This window comes from Myxine glutinosa, chromosome 1 (genome assembly GCF_964187855.1).
Source record: "Myxine glutinosa chromosome 1, kmMyxGlut1.1, whole genome shotgun sequence".
Taxonomy (NCBI): domain Eukaryota; kingdom Metazoa; phylum Chordata; class Myxini; order Myxiniformes; family Myxinidae; genus Myxine; species Myxine glutinosa.
The window spans coordinates 162125914-162139191 of NC_136261.1; the positions used below are offsets into that span (position 1 = coordinate 162125914).

The window sequence follows — 13278 nt, forward strand, 5'->3', positions numbered from 1 at the left end:
TCCCATCACCATCAAACCTTTCATCCTCCTCATCCTTCCCTTTCTTGTAACTCTTCTGTCCTCTCTGACACACTATCAGCTGCTCTCCCTACCTCCCCCTCTCATCCTTCATCTGACCCTACCCCTTCCCTCCCGTGTCCTGCACCCGATGCTCCCCATCTCTCCTCATTAACGGTATGGACCTCAAACATCCGGGGCCTTCGCTCAAACCTGATTGATCTCTCCATTCAGGTTGCTTCTGACAATCCAGACTTGATCTGCTTAACAGAAACTTTCCTCCTTCAAGATGTCTCTGATTCTTTCATATCTCTTCCTGGTTACTCCCTCCTCCGGTGTGATAGACCTGAGCCTCGTCCTGGTGGTGGGGTGGCTATCTTTATCAAAAACTCTCTTTCTCACTCTCCTTGCACTGCCCTCTCTCCACCACACCCCCAGGAGGACCTCTGGCTACGGCTTCCTCTCCGCTCCCACCTTTTGTTCATATGTGTTCTGTACAGTCCTTCAAACAGTGATGACTCCATTTCCATTTCGCTGTCGGACAGCATGGACCAACTTCTATCAACGCATCCAAACTGTCTCTTCCTCATATGTGGCGACTTCAACTGTCATCATGCCAGCTGGCTGAGTGTGGGTTCCTCTCTCACCAGCCATGGCACCTCAGCAAAGGACTTCTGCGACTCATTGGGACTGACACAATCTGTCAATTTCCCGACCCGGATCGCAGTCAATGGAGTATCTTTTCTTTTGGACTGAGTTATGACAAACTTCCCTGCAAATGTCTGGTGCTCTTCTTCTGCTCCAATCGGTTCTTCTGATCATGTGCTTGTTAAAGTGGACATCTCTCTGGCCATTCTCAGAGAGCCTCCTCAGCGCCGGCGAGTCTGGCATTTCACTCAGGCTGACTGGCTTAGTCAGTCAGGCTGACTGACTGGCTTAGATGCAAGCAGCCATAAATCATCTGGACTGGTTTCCCATCTCTACTGCCTCTGACATCAATTCTTCCTGGGAATTCTTCCAAAGTAAACTGCTCTCTCTCATGCACAGATATATCCCATCTCGTCTTCAGTTGTCTTTCCCTTACTCTCGTCCATGGTACACTGAATCTTGTGGTGAGGCAGTTGCCCTGAAACAACCTGCCTTTGCCTCTTGGAAGGCAATCTCGGTTTCTTCCACCAAGCTCGGAACAAGTCTGTGTCTGCCCTCAGGAGTACCAGGAAGCACTATCTCTCCACACTCAAGATTGAACTCTCAAACCTGTCTCCTTCCTCCAAATCCTGGTGGCGTCTGGTCAAATCCGTTTCTGTTGTTTGTTCCCCCTCCATCCCCTCCCTTACCTCAAATGGCTACACAGTTGACACCGCACGTGACAAAGCCGAATGCCTCAACTATGTGTTTGCCTCAAAATATTGTGTCCCAAACCCATCTCTCTCTGTTCCCACCTTTCCCAGTCGAACCCAACTGCTCCTGGACTCTGTCCTTCTCTCCTGACAATGTGCAGAAGTTTTTGTCAAACCTCGACTCTGAATCTGCAACTGGACCAGACGGCATCAGCCCACGGGTCTTAAAATCCTGCTCTGCCGCTCTATCTCACCCTCTCTCTGTTCTTTTCACCCTCTCTTTTGCTCAAGGTCATCTGTCAGCATCTTGGAAATCAGCAAACATTACCGCTTTACATAAAAAGGTGCAAAAACAGATCCTTGCATCTACAGACCAATCAGCCTGCTTCCAATTTTCAGCAAAGTCATGGAATCAATCATTGCTTCGGATATCAAGTTCTTCCTCTTCTCCAATGGCCTAATCTCTGATCATCAATTTGGATTCAGACCAGGTCATTCCACTCTGGACATGTTGCTTCTGCTGTCTCAACAATGGATGGAGGTCCTCGATGCCAAACAGGAACTCAGAGCTGTCTCACTTGACATACCACGTGCCTTCGATGCGGTCTGGCACCCAGCTCTGCTCACCAAACTCTCCTCCTATGGTATCCATGGAAATCTCCACTCATGGCTTGCGGACTTCCTCTCTGGTCGTAGGCAACGTGTGGCCCTGAATGGATTTCTCTCATTTCCCCTGCCTGTTCTGGCTGGAGTTCCCCAAAGTAGTGTTCTGGGCCCTGTGCTATTTCTGGTCTTCATCAATGATCTCTCTGACTCTCTGGAAAATCCTCTCTGTCTCTTTGCTGATGACTCCACCATCTGCCGCTCCATTCCTCATCCCTCAGATCGGCAGTCTGCAGCCTCCTCACTCTCTGCAGACCTGGACAAAATCACAGACTGGTCAAACAAGTGGAACATGTCTTTCAATCCTGACAAATCTCACACACTTACGATGTCTCTCCGAAAAGACCGACTGGAAAACCCTCCCATCTAGTTTCTCAACAATCCTCTCCAAGAAGTTCTGTTGCTCAAGCTTTTGGGTCTCACTATCTGCCATGCTCTTTCTTGGGGAAAACCACATTTCCAAGCTGGCCTTCAAAGCCAGTCGCCGACTGGGCACCATCCGTCGTGCGAAGTCCTTCCTTGGCACACCTGAGCTCCTCACCACATACAAGGCTTTCATCCGCAGCTCAATGGAATACTGTTCCCCCCTCTGGGCCGGTGCTCCTGCCTTACACCTTGCTCAGCTTCACGCTGTTGAAACCAAAGCTTTCAGAATCACTGGAATCTCCTGCGATGAAGCTAACTCCAAGGGCCTTTCACTCACTCCCCGCAGGCAGGTTGGTGGTCTTTCTGTCTTTACCGACTCCTCTCCGGCCTTTCTCCCCCAGATCTCTCTGTACTCTGTCCCCCTAATATTCCTTCAGGTCGCACAAGATCTGCCTGCAACCCTCTTATGGTTAAACTGCCAAAATCTTGGCTCTCTGCTCACCTTCACTCTTTCATTCCCCTTTTCTCCCACCTCTGGAACAAACTCCCCAACTCCCTTCAATCCCACTCCTCCCTCCGGGTCTTTAAAACAGCTGTTCACCACCATCTCTTATCTTCCCCCATCCAAAACCTTGATCTTTTCTATCCCCGCTAATTCACCCCATATCGACTTTTTTTGTAATTCCAACTTCTTTCCTGGAAGTCCTTGCAGTGTTCATATGCTTTATACCTCTCCCACCTCCCCCAAAGCCCTCCTCCTCCCACATTTCTCCCAATGTCCCTGCTCTCAAATGTTGTTTGTGTCCTTCCCCCTCTCTCTCCATCTTGTCTACCGCTCCCCTTGTTTCTGTGTTTTATCTGTCGGTTTGACTCTTTGTGTGATTAATGTTAGCTCTTCCACGAGCCTCGATCTTGTATACAAAAAAACCCAGGAAAATCAAGTGCAGAAGCAACGCTTTGAAAAGCTCCCGTATTCGAAATTTTTCACGCAACTTGAGGATAAGTCCATTCTGACTCAGGAGGCTGAAAAAGCTCTTCTCCCTTTTCAAACAATATATCTCTGTGAACAAGGATTTTCAGGTCTTGTTGCAATCAAGACTAAAGCAAGGAAGTGGACCTGCGTGGATCCTCAGTATGACTTGCATTGTGCTCTGTCCATCAACATAAAACCAAACTTAGAGGAGCTTACCCAGAAAATGAAGCAATATCAGGTAACCACTGAGAAATTATTCGTGTGATAAAGTCTCATTTGTCCTTTTAAATTTGTTTTTCATTTTGTCCAATTAAAAACTCTTTGAAAATCATTATGTGTTGGTAATTAATGAATTAAAACCATGTGAATAAACACAATGTATCAAAATGATAGGTCATTAACACTGCATGTACAGCATTCAGGGTCGCCAGACCAGGACAAGATTGTATGCAGGGTCGCCACCAAAAACATTTGGGAACCACTGGCCGAGGCCCTGGAGGTATGTGCACTCAACTCTGAGCCATCTTGCCTGGGTTCGCTTTAAACTTTGCTCACATAAATCAGCTTTGTCATGGGAGATTCCAATTCCAGTGATCTTGAATGGAATGGATCTTGAATGGACTTCCACGGCATCAAGTTGAGCAAGGTATGAGCAGGGACACAAGCCCAGAGGGGAGAGCAGTGCTCCATCAAGCTGTGGATGAAGGCCTTATAGGTTGATAGAAGCTCAGGTGGGGACCAAGGTAGGACTTCATTTGACAGAGGATGTGCATTTGGCAAACTGGTTTTGGAGGCCAATTTTGAAATGTGGTTTGCTCAAAAAAGATGATGGCTGAAAGTAAGACCCTAGAGTTTGAGTGACTGAATTTCTTCAAGAGGCTTGTTAAGAAAGTAGATGGAGGGGTGGGAAAGGGTTTGCTTTATGGTTCTTTCGTAGAGAGAAAGAGTGAGTGTGAGATTTGTCAGGATTGAAAGACATATTCCAAGTGTTTGACCAGCTTGTGATTTTTTTTTTCAAGGTCTGAAGAGAGGGAAGAGGCAGCAGCCTTCCTGTCTGAAGGATGAGGGATGGCACACAGCAGAGGGTGGAGTCATCAGCAAATAGATAAAGATGTTGAGAGTGGCACGTTGATTATGAGAGTAGAGGAAAAATCATCAGCCATGTGTGGATTTGGCTTTGGATGCCATAGGCCGAGAGTTTGGAGAGCAAGGTGGGATGCTGGACTCCATCGAAAGCTCCAGATATGTCCAGAGAGACAGCCCTGATCTCATGTCTCACATCGAGGGCCGACATCCATTGTTGAGAGGAGTAGGAGCAGCATGTCCAAGGTGGAGGGACCTGGTATAGAATCCAAAATTCGTGATTTGAGATGAGGCTGTTGGAGAAAAGTAAGGATTTTATGTCAACTGTGATGATGGATTCCATGACTTTGCTGATGATGGGAAGTAAGGTGATTGTTTTTTGCACCTTTTTATGTAATGTGGTGATCGTGGCTGTCTTCCCAGCAAATGGAAGATGATCTAGGTCCTAGGGCAAATTATACAGTGAAACGAGCAAAAAGAAGTTGTGCAAGATCAGTAGAGCAGAGTTTTAGGACATGAGCTGACACCATTCGATCCAGTTACAGAATCGAGGCGAAAGGTTGTCAGAAACTTCTCTACCTTCTTAAGTGCAAAAGACACAGAGTCCAGGAGCAGTTTGGTGTGACTGGGTAGGTTGGGTACAGGGAGCGAGGGGTTGGGGACACAATATTTGGAAGCAAACACATGATTGAGGAATTCGGCCTTTTCATGAGTGGAGTCGGTTGTGGTGTCATTTGAAGGGATGGAAGGGGACCATACACTCGAGTTGACAAGGTTTTGGAGGGAGACAAGTTTGAAAGTTCATTGTTGAGATTGGACATATGTTATTTTCTAGCTCACCTGAAAGAAGACACTTGTTTTGGGCTTTGTCAAATGATCTGAGGTTACCTTCATTCGGATTAGCCTTCCAGTAAGAGAAGGCAAATTGTTTCAAAGCAACTGGCTCACCATGAGGTTCAGATTCAGAGAAGGGGAGGATAGCTGAAGATGAGATCGGATGGATCTGTGCACAAGAGAGGGCAGCTTTCTGTGGAAGAATTTTCAGGCTGAGTAAATATTGTTGCGTTTGTGGGGGGTGGGGGAAACGTTTGTGCTCTTTTATGGACGCTGACTCCTCATCGGTGCACATTTTACAATACGACTTATCTCCAGACAAATATCGAATACAAGAGTAATATATTACCCGATGCGACCACACGGACCGAGCTATTCTTAAAACAATTTATCTACTTCCCCCCTCCCCCCTTCCCTTCCATGTAACAATATCAAATGATGTTTGGCGTAGCAGTTCTAATTTCTGGGAGTATGATTTTAAAAAATCTCTAATACCTTCTCATGCACATCCCAAGTACAACCATCAGTTTCCAACTCCTTTTGTTCAGTGGTTCAGGAATGCAAAGAAGTCAAATAAACACACAAATGATTTTCATTTTATTTGACTATTCAACAGAACTGTAATAAATATGAATGAATGATCGTTTTAAGGCCATTTTCCCCGCTGGAGCGGGGGTTAGCCTTGCGGGCCCCATGACAATCATGGTTCCCTGTTTGAGGCAATGTTTTTATGGCCGGATGCCCTTCCTGACGCCAACCCTTGGTCACGCTCTTACGATGCACAGGGATACGGTGTACCTATTCTAAATCGGGGTACACACCGTGATCATTCATCCCAGCAAGCTGGTACTCAATTTGCCGACCTCGGAAGGATGACAGGCTGAGTCAACCCCCCTGGCATTAATTCAGCGATCGACCGGGATTCGAACCCAGGATCCTCGGATCCCAAGCAACATTCAACAGAACTGTGTAAGCTGATTTTACTTAATGCAGGAACTGCCGTGTTTATGGTGCACCTGATTGGGAATGGTCCTCCAAATATGCCGGACCGGGAAACATGGTGGACTTGAAAACTATGTGGATCTGGAAACATGCCTGATGGGAAATGTAACATCAAATAAATAGCCCTATTGACACTCACGCTTGTAGTTGCCCGAGATTCCTGAACTAGTGAGACTACGTTGTAGCTCTTCAGCATCAATTTGTCCATCCTGTCACAACAGCAACACAATTATTACCACCATGCTTCAGCTGAAATAAGCAATTTGCTAACCAGGAGTTCATCTCCCTAGGTTGAAATAAAAAATTACCTGGCCAGCCACAGCTGAAAAATAGATCCAAAGTGGGTCAGCTCCCTGTGGATACAGACACAATGGAGTGTGTGAGGGAAGGAGAAGTGGTGTCACAAGTTATCATTTGATTATCTGAAATATGTAAACACAACAGTAATAAACTTTCTGGATCTCAATACACAGGATCTGGATTTCTTTATTTCTTTATATATATATACAGACTTGGCATTTAATATGGAATATTTTTTTTGTGGGGGTGAACTTACTTTTCAAGATGTCTTAGAACCAAAAGTTCATTGGAATTATGTTGAAATTATTCTAGATTTTGTTAATGTGACCTTTAAAAGAAACAAAAACCACATTTGACATTTTGAAACAAATAAATTGATCCTTGAAAGTGATGTCAACTGATATCAAACTCAATTCATGGACAGTACTGTGTTAAAATTCTGTACATTTTCGAGAAGTATCTCTTTATTTTGCACATTAGCCAAATTTTTTTTAAACAAAAACAAAGTTAAATTACGACTGGGATTACGGACAGTAAAATTACAGTTCAGTACTTCGTGCAACCCCCACGAGCATTCAGGAGAGCACGTACACGTTGAGGCATGCTGTTCACGAGATTTGCCAAGGTTTGGACAGGAATCGCTTGCCATGCAGTGACAATAGCCTGCTGCAATTCACGCACAGAGGTCGGCTGCTGGTCCAAGTGGTCGATTTGACGCATTAATTCTGCCCACAAGTTCTCTATCAGATTCATATCCGGGGACATGGCAGGCCACTCCATATGCTCGACACCACGGTCAGCAAGAAAGTGTTGGATCATGCGAGCACGATGAGGCCGTGCATTGTCATCTTGGAAGACAAAGTTTCCTCGAAAGGCTGCACGAGCAAATGGAAGCAATGTTTCTTCCAGAATGGCCCTGTACTTGAACTGGTTCAGGTTTCCATTCAGAACAACCAGGTCAGTTTTGCCCCCTGCATGAAAAGCAGCCCAAACGGTCACCCCACCACCTCCAGCTTGGACTCTTGGCACTATACAATCTTTGTTGTAGGCTTCATGCACTTGTCTGCGCACTCGGATGCGGCCATCTTGACGATAGACCAGAAATCTAGACTCGTCACTGAAGATCACGTGATTCCAGTGTCCTGGCTGCCATTGACGGTGCTCTCTGGCCCACTGCAATCGGCGCTGGTGGTGTTGTCTGGTCAGGCGTGGCTTTCTCAGGGGACGCCTGGCACGATAGCCTGCTTGAACCAGTCGTTGGTTGACTAGCCTTCTGGATACAGGCACATTTGTCAATTGCTGTCACTCAGCCCTAAGCCGATTAGCTGAATTGGTACGGCCATTGCGGACTAACCGGTGCAGCTGGCGATCATCCCTCGTGGTTCTGCGGGGACGTCCTGGCCTCGGTATTGGAGTAGGGACACCCCTCTGAGCATTTCGTTTCAGGATCTTTGACACCTGACCTTGAGTGATGCCATACTGCCGAGCAATAGCACGCTGTTTCATGCCGTAATTTCGTAAAGCCACCACTCCATGACAAACAGCATTGTCGAGTTGACGGACCATCTCCAGAGGAAGCGGCAATAACTTTTGGAGATATGCAGCAGTTGTTTTCCACTAATACAGAACGCAACAACCCTTGTATACCCGACTGTGAAGCCAATCATCAAATGCACCTGTCCGTACATTTTGCCACACCACCTACGATATAATCCTGTTGTTGACTTCTTGCTGTGACAGACAATCAGTGACATGGTTCTTTTAACAAATAAATCACCAAAGTGTAAAAGAAACTCACCAGATTGAGATACTGATTTAAGAAAGTAAACCCAAGTCAAGAAAAAAAAAAAAATTCCATATTAAATGCCAAGTCTGTATATATCTTTATATATTTTCTTTATGTTATTTTATATATTTATATTTTCTTTATATATTTATATAAATATTCTTTATATATATTTTATATTTATTTTCTTTATTTATTTATTTCTGAATAAACAGGATCTGGATCCAGATACAAGAATTTTTGAAGTGATATTTATAAACTGATATTCAAGTGTTATATATTCACAATGAGGACTATTCACTTAAACATTGCTTAAAATTTTAGTATCCGGATTCTAACTTTCACCAAAATCTAACCAATTCGTCGTTTGTCCTGCACCCAACCTGTCCACCAAGTTTCGTCCGAATCAGTTCATAACTCTTTGAGATATCCTACTCGCAGACAGAGAGACAGAGAGACAGAGAGACAGGGGTGAAAACATAACCTCCATCCACCTTTGGTGGTGGAAGTAATAAAGACTGGCAATTCAAGTTGAGAAGGATGTAATAATACATTTCAATGCCACGACGTCTGTGAGAAAATGAGAGGAATCAAGTAATTTGACACCTTCAAGCAGGGTTTTCCATTAGCCATGTTGCAAGCCTCCAATGTGAGGAGAGGAACTGTTTATGACCTCACAAAAGGCGTTATCAAGCCACAGGATCAACAAGAGATATGCCAAGAAATGGATGTCCCAAGATGAAGACTCCAACTTAGGACCGATATATTTCACATCACCCATTCATGCAATCGGTTTCAAACTATCAAGAGTAGTGCAAACATACACGGTGGACCTCACAGAATAAGTGTCAACAACCTCTCGAGGGGTCCACGTGATGCAGGGATTCGTGTTTATCGTCTCCTTAAATTGTAAAACTTGCATCGCGACACATCCAAGCATGTTTTTTGCAGTGGTCAAATCAGCACGTCCAATGGACAAGTCTTATGTTCAGTGAAAATCAGTCCAGATTTGTTCTTTAAATGCATGATACCCATGTGGGGAGAGGGGGAGGGTCCACAGAATACGCTACGAGTGATACACTATATGACCAAAAGTATGCGGACACCCCTTCTAATCAGCGGATTCGGCTGTTTCAGCCACACCCATTGCTGACAGGAATATATAATCAAGCACACAGCCATGCAATCTCCATAGACAAACGTTGGCAGCAGTATGGGCCGTACTGAAGAGCTCAGTGACTTTCATCATGGCGCCGTCATAAGATGCCACCTTTCCAACAAGTCAATTCATCAAATTTCTGCCCTGCTCGAGCTGCCCCAGTCAACTATAAGTGCTGTTATTGTGAAGTGGAAACGTCTGGGAGCAACAACAGCTCAGCCCGCGAAGTGTGAGGCCACACAAGCTCACACAGAATTTAAAGATCCTTTGCCATTTTTTGACGGCCACAATTATTCCGATCTTCTTGCAGGGTCGACTGGTGAATGTTTTTAGCCCGGTTTTTTCATGAACTGGTTGACCAGGCCTGGTGTTTGACAACGTGATTATGGCAGGAACTTGGCCTTTGTTTAGGGATAACTCGCCTACTATTCACAAAAAACAGTGGGATATTTAGCTTTCACCAACTAATTCTAGCAGATGGGACACCCAGTTTAACGTCCATCTTTCTGATGCAATGCCCTGCTTGAAAAACACCAAACCAACAGTTTATAGTCGGGTCATCAAACAGACTCCACAGCTCAAAGGTAAGTGCATTCACTACCTCTGCTTCATCCTGTCATACTTGTTAAATACGATATTGAGGGTCACCATGATTGTACGCACAATGTGCTGAAAAATGAGAAAAATAAAATCGAGAAAAAACAAGGATGCAAAACCTCATCGAAGAAACAACCCCCAATAACACCTTAAAATGGGCTGTCGAGATTTACATTTAAATATATAAATAAATAAATTAATGTTGGGGAAAAGGAAAACATATAAATAAAAAATTCAATGTAGTATGTCTATAGTGGCCCTGGTAAAGTGTATATAAATAAAAAATTCAATGTGGTATGTCCATAGTGGCCCTGGTAAAGTGTATATAAATAAAAAATTCAATGTGGTAGTTGTCCTGGTAATGTGTATCAATAAATTAATAATTCAAGGTGGAATGTTGGTAGTCGTCCTTGCAAAGGGTATATATATATATATATATATATATGTGTATATATATATATATATATATATATATACAGTATATATATATATATATATATATATATACATATATATATATATATATATATATATATATATATATATATATATATATATATATATATATATATATATATATATATATATATATATATATATATATATATATATATATATATATGTATATATATATATATATATATATGTATAATTAAAGGTGTCATGTAGGGGTGCGGTGATTGGGGTTATTGGACGGACGGAATAACCACACCCAAATGTAAACCCCATGCGGGATGAGGCCTGGTTGGGTCTAAAGAAAAAGGAGTTTTTGGGGATGGAAATTGTTCGGTTTGGGGAGCGTGGGAGTCATGGTGAAAGTAAATGGGAATGGCAAGGGTCATGCATCGGCGCATTTTGGAGGGAAAAAGATGAGATAAAAATGTTCTGCTCTTTTTAACACGTAATAAATAAAAGGTCCTTTTGAAGGAGCTGGGGCTCCCACGTCGATCGGAAGAATGGACGCAACAAAAAGCTGGAATTCATCCGAGTTGCTTTAATCAAACCAAACAATCAGGCACTCTGAAAAGCCCGTTTATCGGGCAGCAATATATATACATATTATCCCGGAGCGTTTGCCCAGGAAAGGCGAGAGGGGGCGTGGCCCAGCGGCCTGGCAAGTTGAGGGCGAGCCTGCCCGGGCGTCCCGACCGAGGCCTGGCAAGTTGAGCGCGGGCCTGCCCGGGCGTCCTGGACGAGCCCGGCATGGTGATCGCTCCGCGTCCTTGATAGGTGCAAGGCGATTGTGAAAACCCAGCGGTAGCCGCTACACACGTCCCCCCAGAATCGACTTGCACCGGCAGGGTCAATTTGAGGGGGGTCCTGATGACCCGGCCGAAGCGACCCCTGGCGGGTCGTGGGAGGGGGTCCGGTGTGGTGGTGGGCGGTCAAGTGGGGGGCACCGTGGACGGGGGGCGGCCTTGCCGTGGCGGAAGGGCCACCCGTGGTTGGTGGTCGACGTCCACGTGCGCCGGCTTGAGGCGGTCCACCGCAATCCGGTCCGACCTGCCGCCGATGTCGATGACGAACGACTTGTCGTCCCGTCGCAGCACCCGGAAGGGCCCGTCGTACGGCGGCCGGAGTGGCCCCCGATGTGCGTCGTGACGCACAAAAACATACTCCGCTGTGCGAAGTGCTGGGGGGACGTAGGACTGGGGGTCACCGTGGTGGGATGTTGGCACGGGGGCAAACCGTCGGGCGGCCTCCTGGAGGTCCGAGCGCTGGTGAGCTGCGGACCAGGGACTGGTAGCGTCGGGCACGAATTCGCCCGGGACGCGTAGCGCCTGGCCATAGACAAGCTCGGCGGTGGATGCCTGGAGGTCCTCCTTGGGGGCCGTGTGGAGGCCCAAAAGGACCCACGGCAGCCGGTCGGCCCAACCGCCGTCTTGAAGGCCGGCCATGAGCGCGGCCTTCAGGGAGCGGTGGAATCGCTCGCACAACCCATTTGCTTGGGGGTGGTAGGCCGTAGTACGGTGGAGCTTGACCCCCAGGTTGCGGGCGACCGTGCCCCACAGCTCGGAGGTGAACTGTGGTCCGCGGTCTGACGAGATGTCCGCCGGTGCGCCGAAGCGGGCGACCCAGGTGGCGATGAAAGCCTGCGCCACGTCGGCGGTGGTGGTGGAGACGAGGGGAACGGCCTCCGGCCACCTGGTGGTCCTGTCCACCATGGTGAGCAGGTGTGTGAACCCCCGTGACGGGGGGAGGGGGCCCACCAGATCCACGTTGACATGGTCGAAACGTCGTTCGGGCACGTTGAAAGGTGCCAGCGGGGCCTGGGTGTGTCGGTGGACCTTGGCCCGTTGGCAGGCCGTGCAGGTGCTGGTCCAATCGCGGACGTCCCGACGAAGGCCGTGCCAGACGAATCGCGCCGACACCAGCTTCTGGGAAGCTTTCCGGCCCGGGTGGGAAAGGCCGTGGAGGGAGGCGAAGATGCGGCGTTGCCAGGTGACGGGCACGATGGGGCGAGGCTGGCCTTGGGAGACGTCGCAGAGCAGGACAGTGTCCGTGAAGGGCATGTCGGCCAGGCGGAGGCCCGTGTCCGCCGCCCGGAGGGCTTGCACTGTGGTGTCGGTGGTTTGGTCCGCCGCCATAAGCGCAAAGTCCATTCCCAGGTGGACCGCGTTCGCGCTGGCCCGGGAAAGACAGTCGGCCACAGCGTTGTTTTTGCCGGCGACGTGCCGGATGTCCGTGGTAAACTCCGACACGGCGGAGAGGTGGCGCTGTTGGCGGGCCGACCACGGCTCCGTGACCTTGGCCATGGCGTAAACCAATGGCTTGTGGTCGACGAACGCCGTGAAAGGTCGGCCCTCCAGGAGGTGGCGGAAATGGCGGACGGCCAGGTGTAGACCGAGGAGCTCCCGGTCAAACGTGCTGTATTTGAGCTCGTTCGGCCGGAGCTGCCGGCTGAAAAAAGCGAGTGGCTGCCAAACCCCGTTCACCCATTGCTCATGTACGGCGCCCACCGCGTAGTCGGAGGCATCCGTGGTGAGGGCGATGGGAGCGTTGAGCACCGGGTGAGCGAGCAGTGTTGCGTCGGCGAGGGCCCGCTTTGAGCTTTGGAAGGCCGCATCCATTGCTGCGGACCAGGCGATGTCATGCTTGGCCGGCTTGCCCCGGAGGGCTTCGTAGAGGGGCCGCATGAGTTGAGCAGCGCGGGGCACGAAGCGGTGATAAAAATTCA

At 47.6% G+C, this 13278-nt stretch overlaps 1 protein-coding gene across 2 annotated transcripts in view; it reads right to left on the reverse strand.

Annotated features, from left to right (window-relative positions):
* The window catches only part of LOC137430819 (sorcin), a 70703-nt gene that overhangs the window by 54392 nt on the left and 3033 nt on the right, over positions 1 to 13278 (reverse strand). For both annotated transcript variants that reach the window (XM_068121606.2, XM_068121598.2), the window contains exons 2-3: positions 6567 to 6611; positions 6398 to 6467 (exon numbers count right to left, since the gene is read on the reverse strand). In XM_068121606.2, the coding sequence (XP_067977707.1) occupies positions 6398 to 6467; positions 6567 to 6611 (115 nt within the window). The remainder of the gene's footprint in view (positions 1 to 6397; positions 6468 to 6566; positions 6612 to 13278) is intronic.